General features: G+C 34.7%; 1 protein-coding gene across 2 annotated transcripts in view; it reads left to right on the forward strand.

Annotated features, from left to right (window-relative positions):
* The window catches only part of ASCC3 (activating signal cointegrator 1 complex subunit 3), a 277,788-nt gene that overhangs the window by 84,500 nt on the left and 170,559 nt on the right, over window positions 1-22,729 (forward strand). For both annotated transcript variants that reach the window (XM_035321897.1, XM_035321898.1), the window contains exon 11: window positions 19,586-19,750. In XM_035321897.1, coding sequence (XP_035177788.1) covers window positions 19,586-19,750 — 165 coding nt within the window. The remainder of the gene's footprint in view (window positions 1-19,585; window positions 19,751-22,729) is intronic.

Below are 22,729 nucleotides of genomic sequence, written 5' to 3' on the forward strand. Positions count from 1 at the left end.
CCCGGAAATAAAAAATATGTAAATTTGCTTAATTTTTACTGTGTTATATTCTGATATCCATGTATATATGTGCTTTCCATTTCATGTATATAAAAAGTCCACTGTTAGACTTTATGCATGTAATAGAGGGGTTCTCTACACTAGTTACTGATTTACTTTTTTTTTGATGGCTACCCATTTCATGTGCTTTTATGCTTATATGTAACAAGAAATTAGGACATCTCTGCATTAGGAAAAAGGGATAAATGTTTGTACTTAGGAACTGGCAAAAAATTAGTGATGACAGAATTATCACTAAATCATGTTAGACATGAAGGATTTCTTTTGGACTGCTTGACCTATTTAGCATATAAGTAGGTTGAATTGTGATAAATGTGATAAATCCACATAACTAATAATGTAAATGTCCACTTCTTCCAATAAAAAGGATTTTTGTATAAAAAATAAATCTTGAAAAACAGGACTTACTGTTTTAAAGACTAGCTTTCTTAACATTCTCTCTGTCCATCTTATAGGTTTTGGTAGGAATTAATAAGTTCTGTGGAGGTGGCCTTTCAGGGAGCATTTAATATAAAGAAATCAAATTTAGGATTTTTTTTTTTTTTTTCTGAGATTGTCGATTGTTTTCCTGTTCATATTACCATATCATTTTGTGAAAACAATGATCCACCAAAAATACTTCATATAATGCAGCATATGCAATCTCAGATGCTTTCTTTCTACTTCATCACTAACTTTTTTCCTTCACATCTGGTATATTTTGTCTGTCTTTACGCACTTGGACTTTAATCTCCAATTAAATGCTATTGTTTTGTTGCTTGCGGTTATTGAATGCAGCTGTATTACTGCTGCCTTTAGATACCAGTCTGTTTTCTTCCTGGAACAGAGTGGTTCTTTGCTCTGGAAACTTTGGATGTTTTAGATACAATAAAATCTACTTTTTTTTTGGTAGGGTTTAGTGTGGAAGAGGATAAACTGTTCATGAAGTAGCCAACAGAAGTGATCCAGAGATTATAAAGCTCACAGATATAGAGAAGCCCTCCTCTTTTCAAGTTCTTCATTTCAAAACAGTTGAGCCTAGTTAATATTCCCTGTTCCAGTATGACTAGAATGAAAACTAGTGCTGAATTCAATGCACACCAATGGCTGCAGGAGCAGAATATCCTCTTTTGATCAGCATTTGAATGGGGAGATACAGCTTTTCAAAGGACATCAAAATCTAACACAAAAAAGAAAAACTAAGAGAAAGAGGAAGGGACTAGCCCCTCTGACAAAAGTTTTAGAATATTTCTCAGTAGTACTACTGTGCTAAAAGAAATTTTCCTTTCTTCTGAATTTTCAAATTATCATCTTTAAGTCTATCTGCATTTAAGTGAGACGAAAAAAATCACTTTTCAAATTAGTTAAATATACCAAAATGTTTTGAACAAAAATTTATATAGCTGACTCATGTTCAACAAGAGCACATGCTGGATCCTCTGCCTGGCATGGGGCATTCCTGGATGAACGTGTAGACTGGGGGGCAAGAGGCTGGAGTGTAGCCATGCAGAAAGGGATCTGGGGATTTTGCCTGATGGAAAGCTCAATGTGAGTCAACAGTGTGCCCTGCTGGCCAAACGGGTGCATTAGGCACAGCATAGCTAACTTGGTCAAAAGAAATGTAGTCCTACTATACGCAGCATTGTTGTGGCCTTACCTCGAGCACTGTGTGCAGGTTTGGACTCCTTACGTAAGCAGGATATAAAATTATTAAATTATATAAATTGCCAAAGTAGGGCAAGAAAGATGGTGAAGGGACTAAGGTGCCTAATATAAGGGTTGCAGCTGAGGATACTTGGTTTGTTCAGCTTAGAGAAGAGGAGGATGAGGGGTGTCCTCATTGCTCTTTACAAGTTCATCATGAGAAGGAGTGGAGTGGGAAATGCTGATCTCCTCCTCACTCACCTAACTGGTGACAGGACACAAGGGAATGGCTTAAAGATGCTTCAGGGAAGTTCAGATTGGACAGGAAAAAGCTCTTCACTGAGAGGGGGTGGTAAAGCACTGGAACAAGCTTCCCAGGTGACATGGCCCCAAGCCTACAGTTATTGAAGAAGCATTCAGATCTAGGATTTGGATCCTAGATCTGTTGGTTAACTCTGAAGTTGCCCTGTGTGGAGTATGAGTTGGACTTGATAATCCTTATGAGTCCCTTCCAACACAGGATGCTCTGTGATTCAGTGACTCAAGAAACATCAAAATCTCTTCATGTAGTATGATTTCTATATCCCAGAGTCATCTCCACCTCACTTTGTCATCTCCATATGGGTTGTCTTCGTTTCAGAAGACCTAAGCCTGAAAAATAAAATCTTACTTCTGGCTTCCTTGTCCATGGTACCTTTACGGCAAATTGTGCATTAAAAAACACTATCCAAGATATCTTTGAGGCACTAAGGCTTGATGGAAGTACACAGACTGTTACGTATCTTTTTTCTGCCTTACTTTTAAAACGTTTTCTGTAAATATTAAATATATTTCTTGATTACTGTCAAGTTCTGAATGCAAAACTTAAAATCAGAAGGGATTTGTATGCAAATACTACTGTGTTGTGTTTGATTTGAAGATTTGAAATGCTGCTTTTCGAGGTCCTGATCTTGTCAGTTACTTCACCAGTAAGCAATGCACACTCCCAGCTTATAGCAAACTAGTGGTCAGTAACGTCCAGCTCCTAACCTGGGTTGAATTTATTCTTATTGGATTTTGGAGGGATAAAGTGGAATCCCAAAAGGTTTTTGATGGATAAACAGAGGCTGAGAAATTTTATTTTTATTTCATTTTTTTTTTTTTTCTCTATGACCATCCTCCACAGAGTTCCAGAATAGGGAATAAAGGGAAATTAAGAGAAAATCTAGTGATCCTGCCATTGGGTTTGGTAAATCACTAGGATCTGAATCTGGAGAAAATACTTATAGTGAGCACTCGCTGTTCCACTTCCATAGTACCACTATGCCCTCACTTACCTCAGGAGCACTTGAGTTTTCAATTTCTTAACCTTGTATTAGTTCACCCTTTAAAGACAAGGAAGGAGTTTTTCCCTGAGTGCCACTTTTATGAAGTATATGGCTTTTCCACAGTTTTCTCTTTTCCTTTCTCCAACTTGGGGAAATTTCAGTAAAGTAGTTTTTTTAAAAAAAATTTATTATTATTATTATTATTATTATTATTTAAAAAAAGACTGATGGTAAACAGCAGAGGCATTTTGGGGCATGTAATGTTCAGAGCCAAACCCCTTTTCCTGAATTCTTCAGCTCTCAGAAATGAAGGCAGCAGCTCTGCGACTTCGCACATAGGATTCTTTGTTGTCACCTATGATGAAAATGATTAAGAAATTAACTTTTATTTATACAGAGATTTAGGGGTAACTTTTCAGTAGGTTCAGCTGATATGCTTTTTGCTTAGTTGAATTGTTGTCTGCATTTGATCTTTTTGTTTCTGTTGCTGGGACAATTCCATTGTTTTGTCAGGCTGATGTTACCAGCCTGTCCCTTCAGCATTGTATTTTTCTTTTTCTTTTTTTTTTTTCTTTGGCATCGGTCTTCCAATACACTAGTGGGATTGTTGGAAGCCTTTCTGATTTACTGTTGTCCCATTAATATATGTGCCGATGACAGCTAAGATTTTGCCAAAGGGGAAAAAGTACTTATATGTGATCAAATGGTAGCAGTTTGGATAAAAAATGGTAGTCATTTGTAAGGAACTGGAGGTGCTGCCTGTGACCTAAATTAATTTCTAGATTTATGACAGAATCCATCTTGATTTTACTAAAATCAAGCTTCCATGCTTTGGAAATTAGAATCACTACTCCAGGACATTAATTTAAATTTTATTTGAAATAATTTATTCTTTCAAATAGACAGGTATAGTGGTTTATTATACTACATGCCTACTTGCCTGCAATTACTGCATAATCTGTAGTATTTTAATACAGCCTTTGAGTAATCTACTTTATGTTTAATAATCAAATGCCACACACTCTGATAAAAAGGTGTAATTGGCATTCTTTGGTATGGCTCACTTGGCTAAAATCCTTGTTTAGATTTGGTTGGAAAGTGGGAGTTAATTTTTGTTTTAGCAGAAAAATTTAGCTGAAGTGATGCCAAATAAAATTACAGTAATTTTGAACAACAGGAAAAAATGTTCAGTGTGTTCTGTAGTTAAAGTATATAGGACTTTATTTGTAATTGCGTTCTTTGTTGTGTGTTCACTTTTATTGGAAGTAATTATATTCATGCCTGACTTAGCTCCGTTTCCTTCCAATTTTTCTAAACTGCTTTGGAACCAGTTGGGGATGTTAGATTTTTAATTTTTATTTTTTAATGAACTTATATAACTTTTTTGTATTGTACTTCAATGTATGTATGAAAATACAAAGTTTTCAATTTGGATGAAGAGCCCTTACTATAAGTATATATATTTTTTCCTTCAGTGCACACATTTTTTCATTTAGTTCAAGCTTTATCAGAATAAATTCATTTTAAATATATCTGTACTTGAAGCACTTGCATTAATCACTGTCTCTGCAGAGGTTTGATATTACAGTGGAACTTTAAAAGTACCAGTGTACAAATATAAGAAAAATAATTGTGCTTTGGATACATCTTTGATCCAGGCTGCAACTGAATATATTGAGAGGAAGGCTGTTGCTCTTTGGTTGTATGGCTAAGACCAACAGTGTCACCTGCAGGTGAATCAAGTAAATTTCTTAATTTTTTCAAGTGGAGATCTCAGACACACGAGTCACTTATTGAAAAAGGGGAAGATCTGACTGAATAACTTTCTAATGAACATGTTAAATCAATCTGCTGCTTATTCTTGTTATGAAACTAATTGCAAATATTTCATGATTGCCTCAAATTATTTTTTTAATAAGTGCCTGCAGAAAAAATCTTGAAATCATTCTTCTCAATAAAGTCTTTTTAATATTAAATATTCTGTCCATTTACCACTTAAAATCAAGCAATATGGGAAATGTCTGTGGTTTATGACATTAAAATTTATTTACTATATATATTTGTGTATATGCGAAAATTAAATGTTTATTGATGGTTCATCTCCATTCTGCTAGAATATTGCAGAAATTAATAACATGAAGTAAAATGTCAAAAGTATTGTATTTAGATTTAAAAAAATATCAAATAAAGAAAAAAAAACCTCTGGTGCTAAGTGGTCTCCTCTGCTGCATTTGAGTAACAGATATAATAATATAAGAGCAGTGTTGTACCTATACAAATTAAAATTTTGTTTAAGTAGAATAATATACAAATTGTATTTATATTGAGAGGAATGTTGTTCTTCAGTCATTTTCTTGAGGCTTCAGCATCTTCCTCTCTCTGTTACTAGGTTTGTAATTGATAGGAAAACGTTTTTAAGAACAGGTCACGTCCTGACTTTTGAATGACCGGGACCAACTGAATCAATTTCTGCCTTGACCTTAACATGAGTGATATTAGTTGTATTATTACAACAGAATGATCACCCAGAGGCTAGTGAACTGCATGTCAGTTGCAAAATACTTGTAGTGTTTTAAGCTACATTGTGAGTACTACTAACGTTGGTAGAGGTGCTTCAACTAATACAGATGCCTGATGGTAGGGAAAAACAAGCCCAGCTGCAGGTGCTAAGTTTCTCTCCCAGTTCTTCAGTGGAGCACTGAAACTATTAGGAGAGGTTGCCTTTGAATTTCCTGTCCCTTATGAGTCACTCAGCTATGGTGTGTGTGTGTGTGTATAAATATACATAAATCACTCTTGTGGAGTCAGAGCATAGAACAATTTGAATGGCTTTGTGTAGACCATCAAGTGTTGGCTAGTTAGCTGTTAGTGTATAGAAACCTCAGTAGTAAATGGTTACTTTACATGAGATTCAGCAGTATTTTAAGCCTGTTTCTTGAGTCTTTGTAGTTTGGGTTTGTACTGGTTAGAGTTTATTTGCCATATAAGATAATATTTTAGATAGTATCAGCCAAACTAAAGGTTACTTCATGTTGTACTGGGTCTGTCAAAGGCGTAGTGCTAAGTACAAGATTTCTTCCACTTACTTAGTCTTGTTTTAGTGCATTTCAGGCAGTCCATCTTAGTTGCCAAGTTGTTTTTGCTGCTACATCCTTCGAAACAGACATCTTCAATGTTATATTCATTTGGTAACCTGGTAACCTTGGTAATGGGGGGAAGAGTTCCTAATGTAGCAGAACATTTCAAAGACTTTTCATTCCTTTGTGTACTGATAAGTAAATAGGATTGTAATTGTAATAAGTGCAGATAGCTTAATGTGTTTGTCGTGCAGTATGATTCTTGAGATTTTACAGTTCTATGCAGAACATAGTCTTAGCTTAAACTGCTTCAGAAAGTGCAGTGTGTGTAAGAGTATTACACATGTGATTCTTAAACTGTTATAGTGACCAGCAAAACTATCTGGTGTTGTAAACTGATCAAATAGCATGTTAATGCAATATTTTTACACTCCTCTGTAAATCACTTAATGAGGATATGACATTGATGCAATAAGATACTTCAATATTTTATCTCAAGATGGAGAACTGAAAGGCTTTCAGCTTTCTGGAATCTCTAGCGATTCTGTGACATTGTTATTGCTAGTTGATGCCTCCAAGCTCAAATTTGTTCATACCAATGAACAGTAGGTTGAGCAAAAGTGGCAGGAGGTTTGGAGGACAAAGCACAAACATAAAAAGGAAGCATACTAGAGGTGGATGCAGAGACAGGAGACCTAGAAGGAATGTAGTTGCAGTTAGAGTATGAAGAGATGGGGTTAGGTAAATCAAAGACTATGTGGCTAGAAGCACAGGGTTAAAGGTAACAAGGAAGGCTTCAGTAGCTATATTATTAGCAGCAAATGCAAGGTGGGAAAACATGGACCCACTGCTAAAGTGGGGTAAGGAACCTGATGACAAAGGACATGTAAAAGGTTGAAGTACTTAATGCCTTTTTTACTTCAGGCTCTGTTATTAGGACTAACATTCAGCAATCTCTAGCCCCTGAGAGAAATGGGCTGGAGAAATGGTGGACACCATGGTGGAAGACAGTCAGGATAGGGATCCCTGGTAGAAGACAGACAGGGACATGAACGAGTCCATCAATGGGACACGAAGGTGTTAAAGGGCAAGAACATTTGACATAGGAGAGGTAGAACAAGCTGGGGTCATTCAATCTGGAGATGAGAATGCTCAGAGATATGTGGTCAGTGTGTGTAGGCACCTGATGTAAAAAGGCACCTGGGTGTAAAAAAAAACCTGAGCCGGACCTTCACAGCAGCATTCAGTGAAAGGACAAGAGGCAACAGGCACAAACTGTGATACAGAAAATTCTGTTTAAGCGTAAGAATTTTTGGTTTTATTTTCCTGTGAGGGTGGTCAGCCATGAAACAGTTGGTCTGGAGAAGAGGTGGAGTCTTCATCTCAGAGATACTTAAAATCCAACTGGATGCAGTCTTGAGCAGTTTGCTCTTAGTGACCCTGTTCTAAGCAAAGGAGGTGGACTGGCAGATGTCCAGAGGTGCCTTCTCACTTTGAGTGAACATCAAGATTAGCCTGTTTTGATGGAATTGCCTACGTGATATTTACTGCATCTATCAATAAAATATGAGCAAGGAACTATTCTGTAATCCAATGCATTAGACACCATTTTGCCTGCTTAAGTGTACCATGTAGTTGTTCCTCTTTAATGATGAAAGATGTTATATTGTCAAACAAATTTCTTTTTTTTTTTTTTTTTCAGTGATAGAAGGCTAATAAGCAGTGTGCTTTTCATGTTTTTGTGTGCAAAATTAAGACTGGAAAATCATTAAAATACATTGTCTAAATGTTAAATTCTAAAGTGCAATGAATCTTAATAAGTAAAAATAAATAACGCCTCAGCTGGAGTTCTTAAATTAATAGCAAAAAATATGAAACTGAATTATTTTGTGATATGAACTAATTACTCATCTTCATATGAATAATTATATTAATTTATTAAAAACACCAAATAAAATATTATTGTAGGATGTTTTCTCTGGGGCTTTTTTGGCACTGAGAATACCAGTAAAACTTTTAGGAAGCTACTTGCAGAAATATATTTTTCAATAGTGTCTATTATCATTAATATTTTATCTATGAAGTACTTGGAAGAATGATTTACTTTCGTTGGTTTTAATGGCCTTTTATAACTAAAAGGGTTCTGTGCAAAAGAAATCCACATCTATAAAATTACTAACTGCTTTGCGCTTCCAAATACTTTTTTAAGCACTGTAAATTTTACAGGATAAAAAAGCAGTCTTTTATAGTTAATGCAAATGATGCATTAAGTTAGACCCTTCTCCCAGAGTACAATTTAAAGGTACTCAGAAGTCCAATTATCTTTGATTTAGCTGTAAAAATTGCAGAATAACAGCTGTGCCTGCTGAGTGAATATTCCTCTGCAAAAAGATAGCTTATTTGAGTAGAGTTGAGGACAGGTTTCTGAGGAAATGTTTGCCTCTTTTGGCTCTCTTTCAAATTTTACAGCTTCTGGTCAGTTGAAAATGCAACAGACTAAGTTACAAAACAACATCAAAGCAATTTAGAATTTATTTCCTCTGTTGTCATTTTGCATGTTACCGCATATTTGGGGTTGTTTAGCATTTATTTTGACTGTTTGTGGAACAAAAGAAAAAACACTTTAGACTTCAAATTAATACTTAAAAATACTGCAGATAATCTTACAATATATGACACCATCTAAAAAGTACAGACTTTTCTATACTATATTACAAAAATATTTTAAAGAATATTCTAAAAAATCTAAGTTGCCTTCGCATGCAATACCTATACTGAAGCCCATTCTACTTTACTATAGAATGAAAGCATATTCAATATTAGTATAGAGTATATTTTATAAGTAAAATACATATTCATAGTGTATTAAATTATTCATATAGCATATAATTAGAATATGCTGTTTGGATATGTGTTTAGAATTGAAACTTTAAGGATGATTTTTAATTGAAGTTTTGAGGACATTTGCCTTGGTGTGAATGCATCATTAAGTGCAGTTATGTACACTAAGCTGATGTTAGAACTGTACAAAATAGGACAAGCATTAATCTAATGTGTCTTTTTTTGCCAAAATAGATGATACATATATTCAACCATTGACAAATGTTGGTCTGATATGCTTTTACGACATCCTGATGACAGAGCTTTCCTTAAACTTCCTGATGAATCTCACTCAGGAGATTCACTTTTTTTTTTTAGTCCACAAAAATCTATTTTAAACCTAAGTCATACTCAAATTTTATTATTGCTTCCCTTTTCCCGAATGTCTGTCTTCCTCAACCTCTGCTGCTTGCTTTGTGAAGACTCTCAAAGTTGTAGTTATCTGCATTCAGCCATGATTATTTAGTCTAAGCATCAATTTATTTAATTTTTTCGTAAAAAAATTAACTTCAAATTTACTTTTTCCAAGATCATTCTGCTGCTGAGCAGAGTGAAAGGTTTATTTTTATTTAGGACCCGAGGGAACGGCTTGAAGCTGTGATGGGCAGTTCAGGCTGGATATCAGAAAAAGGTTCCTCACCGAGAGGGTAGTTGGGCACTGAGACAGGCTCCCCAGGGCAGTGGTCACAGCCTGCTGGAGTTCAAGAAGCATTTGGACAACACTGTCAGACACACAGTTTGATTTATTTTTTTTGAGTGGTGCTTTGGGGACCCAGGAGTTGGACTCAGTGATCCTTGTGGGTCCATTCCAACTCTGGGTATTCTATGATTCTGTGATTCTATTTAGCATGTCCAAATAACAGCATTTCTATTTCAAGGTTTCATTTTTTGCACCAGCAAAGCATTCTTCGTTCACTTTCAGACTGATGTACTTTTTCTCCTTGCCTTGCCCAACTACTGTCTTGCCAGTTTTACATCCTATATTTGTTCAGACAGTTATTCCAAAGGGTCAGATTAATCTATTTTTGTTTTAGCCATCTGTAAGTTAGGCAACTAGTATAAACTGGCTGCACAGACTTGTAGGGAGAAAGCTATAGAGAAAAGATTTCTAAGATTTTCATACTGAGACGGATGAATCAAACCAGCAAGAGGGAACCCAGACAACAAGTTTAGATGGTGAATTTATACATTAAATTAAATGGGCAAGATAGGCAAGATGAATCTCATCCTCAGTGTAGAATCTTGAAATTTTATTATAGAATTTCATCCATTAATGCATCTATTCTTTAAACTTGTTAAGGCATTTTTGAATTCTTCCTCTGTAATCCAATGAATTTACAGCTCTATGAGACATAATATAAATTGAAAGTTCAGTGAGTATACTATTTAGGATTACTCATGAAAAAATATGCAATAGTATTGAGCTGGATAAACTTGTTTGGAACTCCATTTGATAAGATCATTCCATCACAACTGTGAAATGTTGGTGTTTGAGCGTTTAAAAGATCCTGCTGAAATCCAAAGTGTGTGCAAGTTTTTAGTTAGTGTAACTGGAGAATAAAAGCCATCAGTTGTACTGTAGGTTGTTGCAATCACCTTCAGTACTGTTGTCATTAATATTAGCATATGTCATTTTTTTGGAATGTAGACTTGAAAACAAATTTTGTGAAATAAACTTTGCATGAAAGCAAATTACTTGCTGTTTGGGTTGTGCTTGTGTGAACATATGTCACAAAATTGGCTCGTGGTGCAATATCTGTTTAACATCTGCATCTCAGCTGAACCAAGAAACATTTCTTCAGCATACGCTTATTATGCTTCTGAATCAGTGATTTGCATTGATTCTCAAAAAAATGGTTAGGGATTTAAAAAAAAAAGGGGGGGGGGATTTCTTCTTTCTTCCTCTAGCATACAAATCTGTGAAAGAAAATAAAACTGTTGAGAAAAGCATATGTTAAAAAGGGTACTTGGAATCAAATGCCACTGTGCCACTGTTGCAAACTGGTTCTTTTTTTTTTTGACGTATTAGGTTAATCCAGATCTCAGGGTAGTGCTTTACGGGAGCAGAACAGAGGGGTAAGGAACTGATCAAGAACAACTGCTTCTTGGAGAACAGTTTGTCATATCCTCATAGGAAGTTATCTCTGTATTCCAGAGAATGAATGGGTATTTGTTTTTTTTTTTTTTTTTTTTTTTTTTTTTTTTTTTTTTTTTGCTCCCTACTCTGGCTAATTTCTAATTTTTGAGTAATTAATAAACAAAAGGTTCTAATTATCCTAACAAAAGTTACTCTCAAGTTCTTATATTTAAAGTTAGTAATGAGATCTGCAAGACCATTGTGATGAGTTTTAAATGTATGCCTGTATAAATACATTGGAAAACCTGAGAGCTGAGATAGTCTTTTATCTTTGTCTGCTTAAAAAAAAAAAAAAAAAGGCATTTTTAAATTTCTGGGGAATACTGTTCTATTTACAAAAAAATATTCCTATACTTAGTTTTTCCCATAAGTTATCCAGTAAGCAAGCTTATCAATTTTAGCCCAAATATTGCTACAATGCTATAGAGTGTTTTTGTGTATGTTTTGTTGCTATTTTACTATCTCTGTTCTCTACGAAAAAGAGGCTGAGGGAGAAGAAATTGCAAAATAACACAGAGAAGACTTAATAACAAGCAGGCTGTAAGCAGTGTCTCCAGAGACAGGCACTTGCTGTAAGTTGTCAGATCTGATTAAGGGAGCTATTGGCATCAATCAGACCTGACAGTAGTATATCAGAGGTTAGTATAACTATAATTAGTGAGCTGATTAACAGCAAAGAAGGAGAAAAAAAAAGGTAATGTTTAGGATCAAACTCCGTTAAAACATTTAGATCATTATTTAAACTTGAAGGCTGAGTGGCTAATTACATATTTTATGATATAAGAGCTAAATTTCACGAAGCATGCAAGCTGCTCTTTCTCATTTGTAAATATGGTTGTTAAAATAAGATTTGTACTGACTTTAAAAAGATGGTGGTGGTGGTGTTTTTTTTTTCCTAGGAAAAAATCTAGAGGGCAGATGCTCTTACATTCTTTCTCAAGTAAAAGCTATAGTGATCCTAACACATATTGTTTTTCAAAGTTTCTCTTCAGACTAATGTAATTATTCCTTGTGTAAAAATTTATATTCTTCAATTAACAGTGTAAAAAACTTCATTGCTTTACCAGCAGCAAAAAAGGAATTCTTCTGACTCAGCAGTCTTGTTGGCTAGACTGGGTTTAATTCCATTTTATTTTGACTTTGGCAAAGTCCAATCATATGGAGGTTTAAATTTAGTACTGGAATTTATGCATGAATTTTATAATCAGTGGGACATCCAGGACTGAGCTGAAAGCATAAAATTTTAGATCTTATGAACCTCCATCTATTATTTCTAACTCTCTGTGAAATTAACTATACTACAACTAAACTAATATTGAAAATATCAGGTCAGTGGTACATGTGAGGTGTCATAAGTATCTTGCTCTGCTAAGAAGGTGTTCAGATAGTAGGTGTCAATCAGTTGCCTTTTCATTGGATGGGTTTGATGGGCTCTGTAAAGGAACAAACTCATTTGTAATTATGAGTTTCTAGGATTAAGGTATAAAATAAAACATGTTAAAGTTATGTTTCTTCAGTTAGAAATTAATTTGCTGTTCTAATGAATTCTAAGTGGCTGTTTAAATTTTTTTTGTTCCCTTGTTGATTTCTAGATTTGTTGATTATTGATGTTAGCGTTGATGGCTTACTAACTGCTGCTGTTATGCATCAATATAAGCCACCTCTGTAAGTCTTTCTAACATGAAAAGCTCACTGTCTTTTGTAACTGTAGCCTTACTACTGAATGTTTCAAAGATGCTCACATATATATATAGATATATATATGTAATTCTATATTGCCATTACTCTGAACGTGCCCAAATGAGTGCACTGCCAAGCTTTGTAGCGTAAGAAATCTGCTTTATTGGAGATATAATTTTGTTTTACATATGTAAAACATAGCATCAGATGGTTGTCACTGATTTATGAAAAGCAATATATTTATATTCATTATTTAGTACTTCCTACTTTCCTCCTGCAAATTCTTATTTTGAATTGCTGCCCTCTGTTTCACTTTCTATGTGTTTATTACACTCCCTGCCTGAGCTCTTGCTTGCATGAGGTTTTGTAAAATGCTTGAATAAATCATGCAGAGTATGACTGCAATAAAAAGTAGGATAAAAACAGCATTACAAAAGTGACTTGCAGGCTGATGCCTTTGTAACATGTTTTGACAGAGTTTTGCCTTGTAGAGTACCAAAGTACCCTCATGGGGTGTGATATTGGGTATCTCATATTAAAATGTGAAAAGCTTGAAAGCACCATTGATGGGAAATACTTCCAGTTTGTGCAAAGCATAGCCCCAGCGTAGCAGCTTTCTACAGAGAACTGCAGAATATGATGCATTCCAATGCAAGGCACATCTGGGTGGATGTGTGTAACTGCATGCAGTTTTCTGCATCTCCGTTTGTGTGTTAGTGAGCTCTTGCAATGAACATTATGCAAGGGCCAAGAAAAGGCACCGTGATAAATAGTTACACCATGAATAGAATAAACTGTAGTATGTCCATGCCCCGTGGCCAAAAGCTGTCAGAAGATGAGGAGTCCTTGCTGTGATTGAAGAGAACATGCTGTAGGATCGGATGCATATTCTTTCCAGTGTGGTGAGGTGGAATTAAGGATGTGTCTGAAGGAGTGGGAGGAGAGACACCAGTAGAGAGGTGAAAATTATAAAGATGAGGAAGCTATATTAACTGAAATCTACAGAAGTAGATCTTTGAGAGAGTGTCTTTGAATACTGACAAAAAAGCAGCAGTGGCTAGACCAGAATTCTGTTGCTTCCCATCTATGATGAATCATTGTGCTGGAGACAAACTTATTACAGACAGTAACATAGAAAGAGAATGGTCCTGTGCTTTATGAAGCTTTTAGGTCCTTCAACTTTTCATTTGCTTCATACACTATTCTTTGTATCTACAAATGGAATGGACCATGAAAATGTTTGTCCTTCAACATCATCCAGGCATTCCTGAAAATACTGCTTTTAGTAAGTTTACTGCTTTTCTGTACATGATGCTTTGCTTCATCACATGTAATTTCATTAAAAGAAACCTTTTTAATCTACAAGTGATGAAATAACCTGTAGTCATACCTAATTATTGCTTTATGATGTTAGAAGGCAAACTCCTTAAATACATAACATTCTTTTTCCTATGGAGATTGTCTTCAAGTTACTTCCAGGCTGTATTTTAGCTGTTTTCAATCTCTTTACCTCTGCTTAGCTTTGGCTGTGGTATCTTCAATCAGACTTTTTCATTCTATCAACAAAACAAATAATTCCATCAGTCTTTGCACAGGAGGTAGCCTCTGGAGTACATAGCTGCAGGCATCAGGTGATTTTTAAAATAAGGTTTGGTTTTCTTTTTCATTTCCAGAGGATGCTGAAATAGTAAGAGGATTAATTAATAGCAAGTGGTACAAAAGGTACAAAGAAATGCTAAGTAGCAGTTAATCCCAATGGTAAGTGTTTGCTGTTTCTCTTAATTTAAATTCCCCAACAGATGTCTTCCTAACCTCCTAGGAAAACTTCTACATGTATGCCACCTTGCCATCTCTAATGGATCTTGCTGATGGTTCACATGATCCTATTAAAATATAAAAGTTAAAAAAAAAAAAAAAAATCAAACACTTTAAGTTACCATGATTCCCATGAGACACCTTATTAAAAGAATTACTGCTCATAACTTCTCTCTGAACACAGTTACAGAAAAAATTAAAACACAGAAGTGAACACTAATCTGAAAATGAGTCAAGCGTTTGGGAGGTGGAACAACCAATATATTTTCTCAGGTGCAGTTGTAAGAGATTTTGTAAAAAGATACTTTGGTCCTTCAGAACTTTGGACACCCTTTATGCTCTTTGTTGCTTTTTAATCAGAGCTTTTAATTCATCAATTACATTTGGGTTAGTTCTCTGGGATTATTTTACTGGGTAATTCTAGTGCCTGTAAGATTGTCTGTTCTGTGTTTGGACTTTAAATCTGATGGTTGATACTGATTTAGTAGTTCTAAAAAAGCCTTTACTTGTAGTCATTTTGTAAAAACAATTTATTGAACAGCCCACTGGCAGCAAGATCTGCTTTCTGAATGGGGCTGATTATGATAAACTGTTCTTGTCAATCTTGTGTTCCCGCTGTTCGTGAGAATGTTTCATTCTTATTCTCAGGAATGCCCATTAAATCTCTGCTGTAAGAAATTAAAAATTTCTTCTACAGGCATTTCATCATTTCATTCGAGTGTCTTGTATTCAAATAGCAGTTGAAATGTTTATTGTGCATCACAAATAAAAAACTTTTTTTTTTTTTAACCAAAATTACCAAAATTTGTCTTAAAGGTACATGAATTCATCATAGTACATGAATTTATATAAACCCATTTTCAGTCCCAAAATACGTGTTTTTATAAGGTCTGATAATGAAAAATAATAACTTGTTTAGAATTTGCCATGCAAGCCTACTTTACTTACCTTCCAGAAGGGTTTGAACACATGTAAGGTAGACTATTTTGAGAATCCACTTTTAAGATAACAGAGCACAGAATTGCAGAATTGAATTTACTAATCTGATGATTCACAACCATCTTTTTTATATATATAATCAGAATGGTATTTTGTCTAAAACAAATATGAACACCACTCTTTGTTTCCTGTCATCCCGGCTGATGCTCAGCCTGACGTCTTAGTCAACTAGTTCTTCTCAGAATCACAGAATTGTAGGGGTTGGAAAGAACCTCAAGAGACCATTGGGTCCAACCCCGGACATGTTTTTATACATTTTGGTTGGAAAATATTTGGCAGATAGGAAGAATAACTTAGCTCTTTTGTGTTTTCTAAGTGTTTAACATAGTAATTAGGAAGCTATCTGTATTTTTTTTTCTGAGTTTCAGTTGTTGTATGCACGAAAGGAACAAAAGGTCAGACAAGTGGCAGATATACTTGGAGGCTGAAGTAGCTAAAAAGGAAACCATTCTTGAAAATAGTCTTGAAGAACATAAAAAGCAGTGAATTTTTTTAGTATGGGAAATTGTAACTAAATATTTTAGGTAGTTTGTTCTGAAATATTTTCATATGTGGATTGGACCTGTGGGAGTGTGAATCTGAGGGTATTAACATAGTTTTACTATCCTCAGGGAGGACATGTATATTACTCACAGAGAAATCAGATATTAGTCACATGCAAGATCTGTTCAGGAGAACTTAAGAAGCAAGTGAAGAATTTAAAGGATTGCAAGTGAGCTATTGAAAAAGTAAACCTGCAGGCTGTCACAGATGTTAGAAATTAATGGAAGATCATTTCCTCTCTATGAGACCATAGGCCTTTTCAGACTAAGAAAAACCCCATACAACATCAAACCCCATAGCATTTTTCAAAATCTTCTGAAACTATGGTAGGACACCATAACTTCCTTTTATCATGAAGGCTGGCTTCTAAGGGGACTGAAAAGAAACTGCCAAAAATATTTAGCAAATTGTACAATTATAGAAAAATGCATTTTCACAGTCACTTGAAAGTGTTTGTCAATTGAGTTTGAAGTTACCAGCTAGTATTGTCACCTTTTGACTTCATTTTTCAAAGTGAAGTAATTTGACTTTTTTCTTTGAGTTCTTATGTGGACATTACATAAAGTAATACAGAGATACATTGAATCACCCTGAACCTAAATGAAATCATTTAGGTTGAAAGGTTAAACATGTTGTCTTTTTTTTGATACAGAAGTTAAATGAGTGACACTTGTCACGTAAGAAGACTCCTTTTTAATATGCCAATTTTATTATTCCATGTTTTTTCAAGTAGAAAAAGTCAGTATTTATTAATGACTTTGTATTTAATTAATTTGATGTTAGTATTAATTTGATTAATCCAAAAATCATTGGAAAAATTGGAAAAAGAGACTTAGATGCGCAGAGAGAAATTTGACAGCGAAAATATTGACAGTTAACCCATTTCTATTCAGCCATACCCTAATAATAATAATAAAAAAAGATTGAAATGTCTTCCATGAGTTCTAGTTCATTAAACAAATGCGACAGTTTATTTTCCAGCTATTTCAATACTGAAAGAGGTGACGAGGTGAAATAGCAATATAAATGAACACACTTCTCAGTCTGCTGGTAACTGAAGTCAAAGTATAAAAAAGAATATATTAAAAAGATATTTTAAGGTTTGGTTACTAGTTTTTTTCTCTGCCTCCAAACACAAAGTTGAATTCTTTTGCTGAATCTAATTTTTGAGTTTATAACTTTGTAGATGAAATACATTATTTCTGAAAATTGATTACAAATATAAATGCCACCACAGCATTTAAAAGTAATTACAAGATAGATCATAATGCTGCTTTGTTTATTATTTTAATTGAAAAAATAATCTGTAGCTTTCTTAACGTTTGCTGGTAGTCAACATTTTCTTTTAGCTGATATTTTTAATTAGCGCCTTACATTTAAATTGAATTTAGGGTTTGAGACTACAAAGCTGATTTGTTTGGGTTTTCACAGTATTTTCTTCCTCAACTGTAATTTCTATCTGCAAAATAAATATAAGAAGCAATCTTATTTCTGGCAAAATATTCTCTGGAGATCTCTGGTCTTACTAAATGAGACAGTATATCAAGTATAGCTTTTAATTCAGGTCATTACTTTGTGTAACATTGCTGTTTTAAAATAAGATCAAAGTAAAAGAGCTTTATAATGAATATTTAGTCATCACTTAAAAACAGAAAAATTAATGATACCAATTTAAATATATATACTGATAACATGACTGGCATAAAAAAACAACTGATCTCAACATTGCCAATTTAGCATTAGCAAATTAACTAAGTAGCTTGCATTTGTAGTATTTCACACCGTAAAGTCTTAATATGCATTGCTAAATATATTTCCTCACTTTTTGCTAATTAATGTTCTGTGGAAGTACAGCTGCTAATTTTTTTTGTGGTTGACATGGCTCGTTTTAAAGTGATAACAGTTGCATCTGTAGTAGTGTTACAATTTGGTTCATAAATGATGGTCATGCATTTTTACACCTACTTTTTTTTAAGGATTGCAAGCATTTGAAAAATCTGTATTTGCTAGCAAAATGCATGCAATAATATTTTGAGGAAACAAACACCCCCCCCCCACACACACATTCTGAGTGATATGACTTAGTCTTTCTTGCACTTAGTTTTAAATATTGCAGGACAGGAACATCTTTTTGGATAACATCGCAAAGACAATGTCTTCAGAACTGGTTCTTGGTAATTAGCAAAGACTAAGATTCCGAAAGTAAAATAATTGGACTGGGAGGGACTGCATGGGACTGTATATGAGGCACTCCAGGGAAAAAGGTGAATTAATAAATATCAGGATATATCTTGTGATGAAAAGCATATTCATAAATGCATGTTTTATAAAATAATGTTATATATATATAATATTCTAAAAGAAACATTACTGGACAAAGTGATTTCTAGTCTTCTGGAAACAAAAGGAGTATCTTTCACATGAAAGAGGACTGAGAGAGTTGGACTGTGTAGCACAGAGAAGGAAGGCATAGGAAGGGTCTCTGCAAAGGGTACATAAGTACCCAAGGGGAGGTTGTTATGAGGCTGGATCCAGGCTGTTTTCCAGGGCAAATGGCAGTGAACATGAATAGAAACGCAGGAGGCTCCATCTGAATATCAGGAAACCCTTTGTACTTTAAAAGTGACCAAGCACTGGTACAGGTTGCCCAGAGAGATTGTGAAGTCTCCTTTCGTGGAGATCTTCAAAAGCCACATGTACATGGTCCTGGGCAGCCTGCTCAGGGTGGCCCTTCTTGATCTGGGCAAGATGGACAAGATGGCCTCCGAAGGTCCCTTCCTACTTCTGCCATTCTGTAGTTATGAAGTCTGTCGATGTGGGTTCCAAAAAATTTAAGGCAACTGATTTTTTTTTTTCTATTGCTTTCTAAAAGCTATTAATATTATTCTGGTACTTTCAATAATTGAATGTTAAGATCAGAAGAAATTATCTTTTTTCAGATTTGGATAAGCAATTTACACAGAAATTTTATAAGTCATTGTTAGCTGTCTGTCTCCTTTTCCTAGCTAGGGCCTTGAAGCATTATTCAGAATTACCCATTGTTTTTCTGGAAGGTCTTAGGTGTTTACTGTGCTGTAATCAGTTAGGAATATTTTACCACAAATAGTTTTTAGAGGGACTTGAACTTTAAATGTCTTGCATGATTATGTAAGGAATTGATTCTGGACAAATATTTAATTGTTCTAATGTAGAAAATGTATACAAGTGGCACACATTAGCTTGAAGTTATTTGGTGATAGTTCCATATATTTTCCCACACTGAAGCCTACTGTTTTGATGTCCAGCACATGCAGAATGCAGAAAACTGTGTCTGCCTCAAATATACAGTGTAGGTAATACTTAAGGTAGCTTTGTAAGTTCTACATTGCCTTTACTCAACTGGATATTAAAATACATTTTTTTATAAAGTTAAATTTGGATTTTTCTTTGTATATGCTTACAATTTATTTTCCCTGCTCTTGTAGATGCTTGTGACAACTCCAGAGAAATGGGATGTAGTGACAAGAAAAAGTGTTGGTGATGTAGCCCTCTCTCAACTGGTAAAACTCTTGATTCTTGATGAAGTTCATCTGTTGCATGAAGACAGAGGACCAGTACTTGAAAGCATAGTAGCACGTACTTTACGCCAGGTAAGAACAAAAAAAAATATCCAAAAACCTGTACTAGGAAATAAAATTGTTGAGGTGGCTTATAATATAATTTATAGCTATACTGTACTAAATGTGAAGAAAAATCTTTCTTTTATCTTTTCTGTTACATCAAATGTCAGATTCCTAGAATGCATAATTTATTACTGAGCTGTTTCTTTATTTAATGTTCAATTATTTACTGTACAATAACACTAAACTGGAATATTTTTAAACAAATAATAATCAGGATAGTGCTGAACATAACCAAAATTGAAAGTATTTTCTTACCAGCAATGCTGATTTTTATTGGCAGATTTCATATAAGAAAAATGTTTTGAACGAAGAGCAGTGTCTAGAATCTAGGTGTCAAGAATCATTTCAGCACTGATAGGAAACTACTAAGTAATTTGTACTTCGGATTAGTCAGTCTTTCTTTCTTACCCAGTGCTTTAGTACTACTTTCTAAATACCAAGATTTGAAATGGCAAAAGTAGAAAAGGATTATTATTATTATTTTCCTAAAACTTTGTAAAAAAAGAATGATTTACAGTTGGGCAACGAATATTAGACTCTGATTAGACATGCATTTACAAGAAAAAATGAAAAGTGGAATTTAGAGATGAATAGGAGGAAAAAAATTGGGATAAGTAAATCATTAAGTTCATAGAATGGTTTGGGTTGGAAGGGACCTTAAAGATCACCTAATTCCAATCCCCCTGCCACAGGCAGGGACACCTCCCACTACAGCAGGTTGCCCAAAGCCCCACCCAACCTGGCCTTCAACACTTCCAGGGATGGGGCATCTACAGCTTCTCTGGGCAGCTTATGCCAGTGCCTCACCACCCTCCTAGCATTTTTTCTTTATAAGTAGTATAAATCAACCCTCTTTTAGTGTAAAACTGTTACCCCTTTTCCTATCATTAAGCTCCCTGATACAGATGCCCTCTCCCATCTTTCTTGTAGGCCCCGTTTCAGTATTAGAAAGTTGTTCTAAGGTCTTCTCTTCTCCGGGATGTCCATAGGAGAGGTGCTCCAGGCCTTTGATCATCCTCATGGCCCTCCTCTGGACTTGTTCTGATAGGTCCATGTCCTGTTTGTGCTGGGGGCCCCAGAGCTGAACGCAGAATAGCTGCGGAGGGATTTCATAAGAGCAGAGTAGAGGGAGTGGAACTGACTCCCTTGACCTGCTGGTCTTCTTTGGATGCAGCCCAGTTTATGATTGGCTTTCTGGGCTGCAAGCACACATTTCCAGCTCATGTCAAGCTTTTCCACCAGTACTCCCAATGTATTGGTAAGGAGAGGATAGAATGGCATTCTTTTTGTTTTTGTCAAAAAAACACATTATGCAGGAGTATTTAAATACAAAGAATCAGTAACACGTTAAAAGTAAACACAATTGGTGTTGTTATGGCTATGCTTGCAAGCATGTTAAATGTTTAAAACCTCTTAGCTTTCAAGATGCTTTTTTTTTGTGGTAAGGCTACACCAGCCTTGTTAAGGCCCTTCAGTAGGGTTCCTTGTATGTTTTCTGAATCATTCCACCTCCTATAAGAACTGCATAAAATTTATGTCTGCTGTGATCTAGCACAGTAAGTGTAAAGTTCTTGTATACAGAACAACCTAAGTGATAATTCTTTAGAAGAAGCTGAACTAGGAAGGAATTTCTTTTTGTAGGGTAGGGCTCAGTAAAGTTTTAACTTCAAGGGCATGAAAGCTTAACCCATTTGATATTGTATTTTCTTTCTTAAATTGATTTGATTACCTTGTTTTCCTTAGGTGTCTTGAAAGTAAAGCATCTCAGTTTTTAGCAGTGACATGACGGTCATTGTCTTCAAGTCAGATTGCAAGTAATATTATTTTATGTTTTAGTGTGAGTTTTATGAGACTTATAAGGTAGGTTTCAGCTGTCTGAAATAGATGTCTAGAGCCATTTTATCTGCTCTAGCTTATTCATCTTGGCCTCCTGCTTCTGCTTCATTTGGACACAAATCTCCCACAGATCCTTTCCTTTTGTGTCCGTCAAGTCTGTGCAGATGTCTTTAGGAATAAAATGATCTGAGGGAATTATGTCTTGGGTACTGAATACTAGCCTTAGTGCATTTATTGTAATATAGCAGTATCTTGGTTCAACACTCATTTAAAAAATAGATCTCTGGGGTTCTTTAATTTTTTAGGATTTCAAGGTTTGTTTTACCTACCAAGTTGGAGTTTAATTCATCTGGAATTGAAGCTACTCATTTGTAACCCTTCCTTAAGTGAAACAGTTGGGAAGAAAAACAGATCTTGAAATTAACAATCTCACCATTTTCTGAATAGATTATTTTTTCTAGATTGATAATAAAGTCAATGGTGAAGATCACTAGGAAGCTTTATAAGAAAATTTTCAAAAGGAGGTAGTTGAGAAGGAAAACTTACATTATAAAAGTAAAGTAAAACAGTTAAACAAAACCCCCCAAATATTTATAGAAATATTCAAAGCTGTGCAGCAGGAAACAATTCCAAACAAAAATATTCTGAATTACAAGCCTCTAAGAGAGCTTGGGGACAACGAAGCAGAAGGTGTTTCATAGAAGTGCTTTTTTATTATTATTATTATTATTTTATTTTTTTTTAAACAATCTTAATATTGAAGCAAGGAAGTAATCAGAGACTTGGTCTAAAAAATGTTTTACTGCAACATCTGAGCCTGCAAGCATAGCACTGTGAATTTTTCAGTATACAACCAAAACTAATTAGAAAATTATTGGAACTCCTATTAGGTGTCAAAAAGATAATGTACATTTTCTGATTACAGGAGTATTTTACTAGAGTTGAGTGCAAATACTAGTACAGATGTTCTAAGTGCAAAAACATTCCACCTGATAAAGTTTTAATGATATTTTGCAAAGTAAAAATGTTGATTACATTTCTTTGGTACTGTTCCCTGCTCATAGTTCTGTTTTATGCATTTCAATACAAATTCATCATTGTCACTGGAAC

This window comes from Oxyura jamaicensis, chromosome 3 (assembly GCF_011077185.1).
Source record: "Oxyura jamaicensis isolate SHBP4307 breed ruddy duck chromosome 3, BPBGC_Ojam_1.0, whole genome shotgun sequence".
Classification (NCBI taxonomy): Eukaryota; Metazoa; Chordata; class Aves; order Anseriformes; family Anatidae; genus Oxyura; species Oxyura jamaicensis.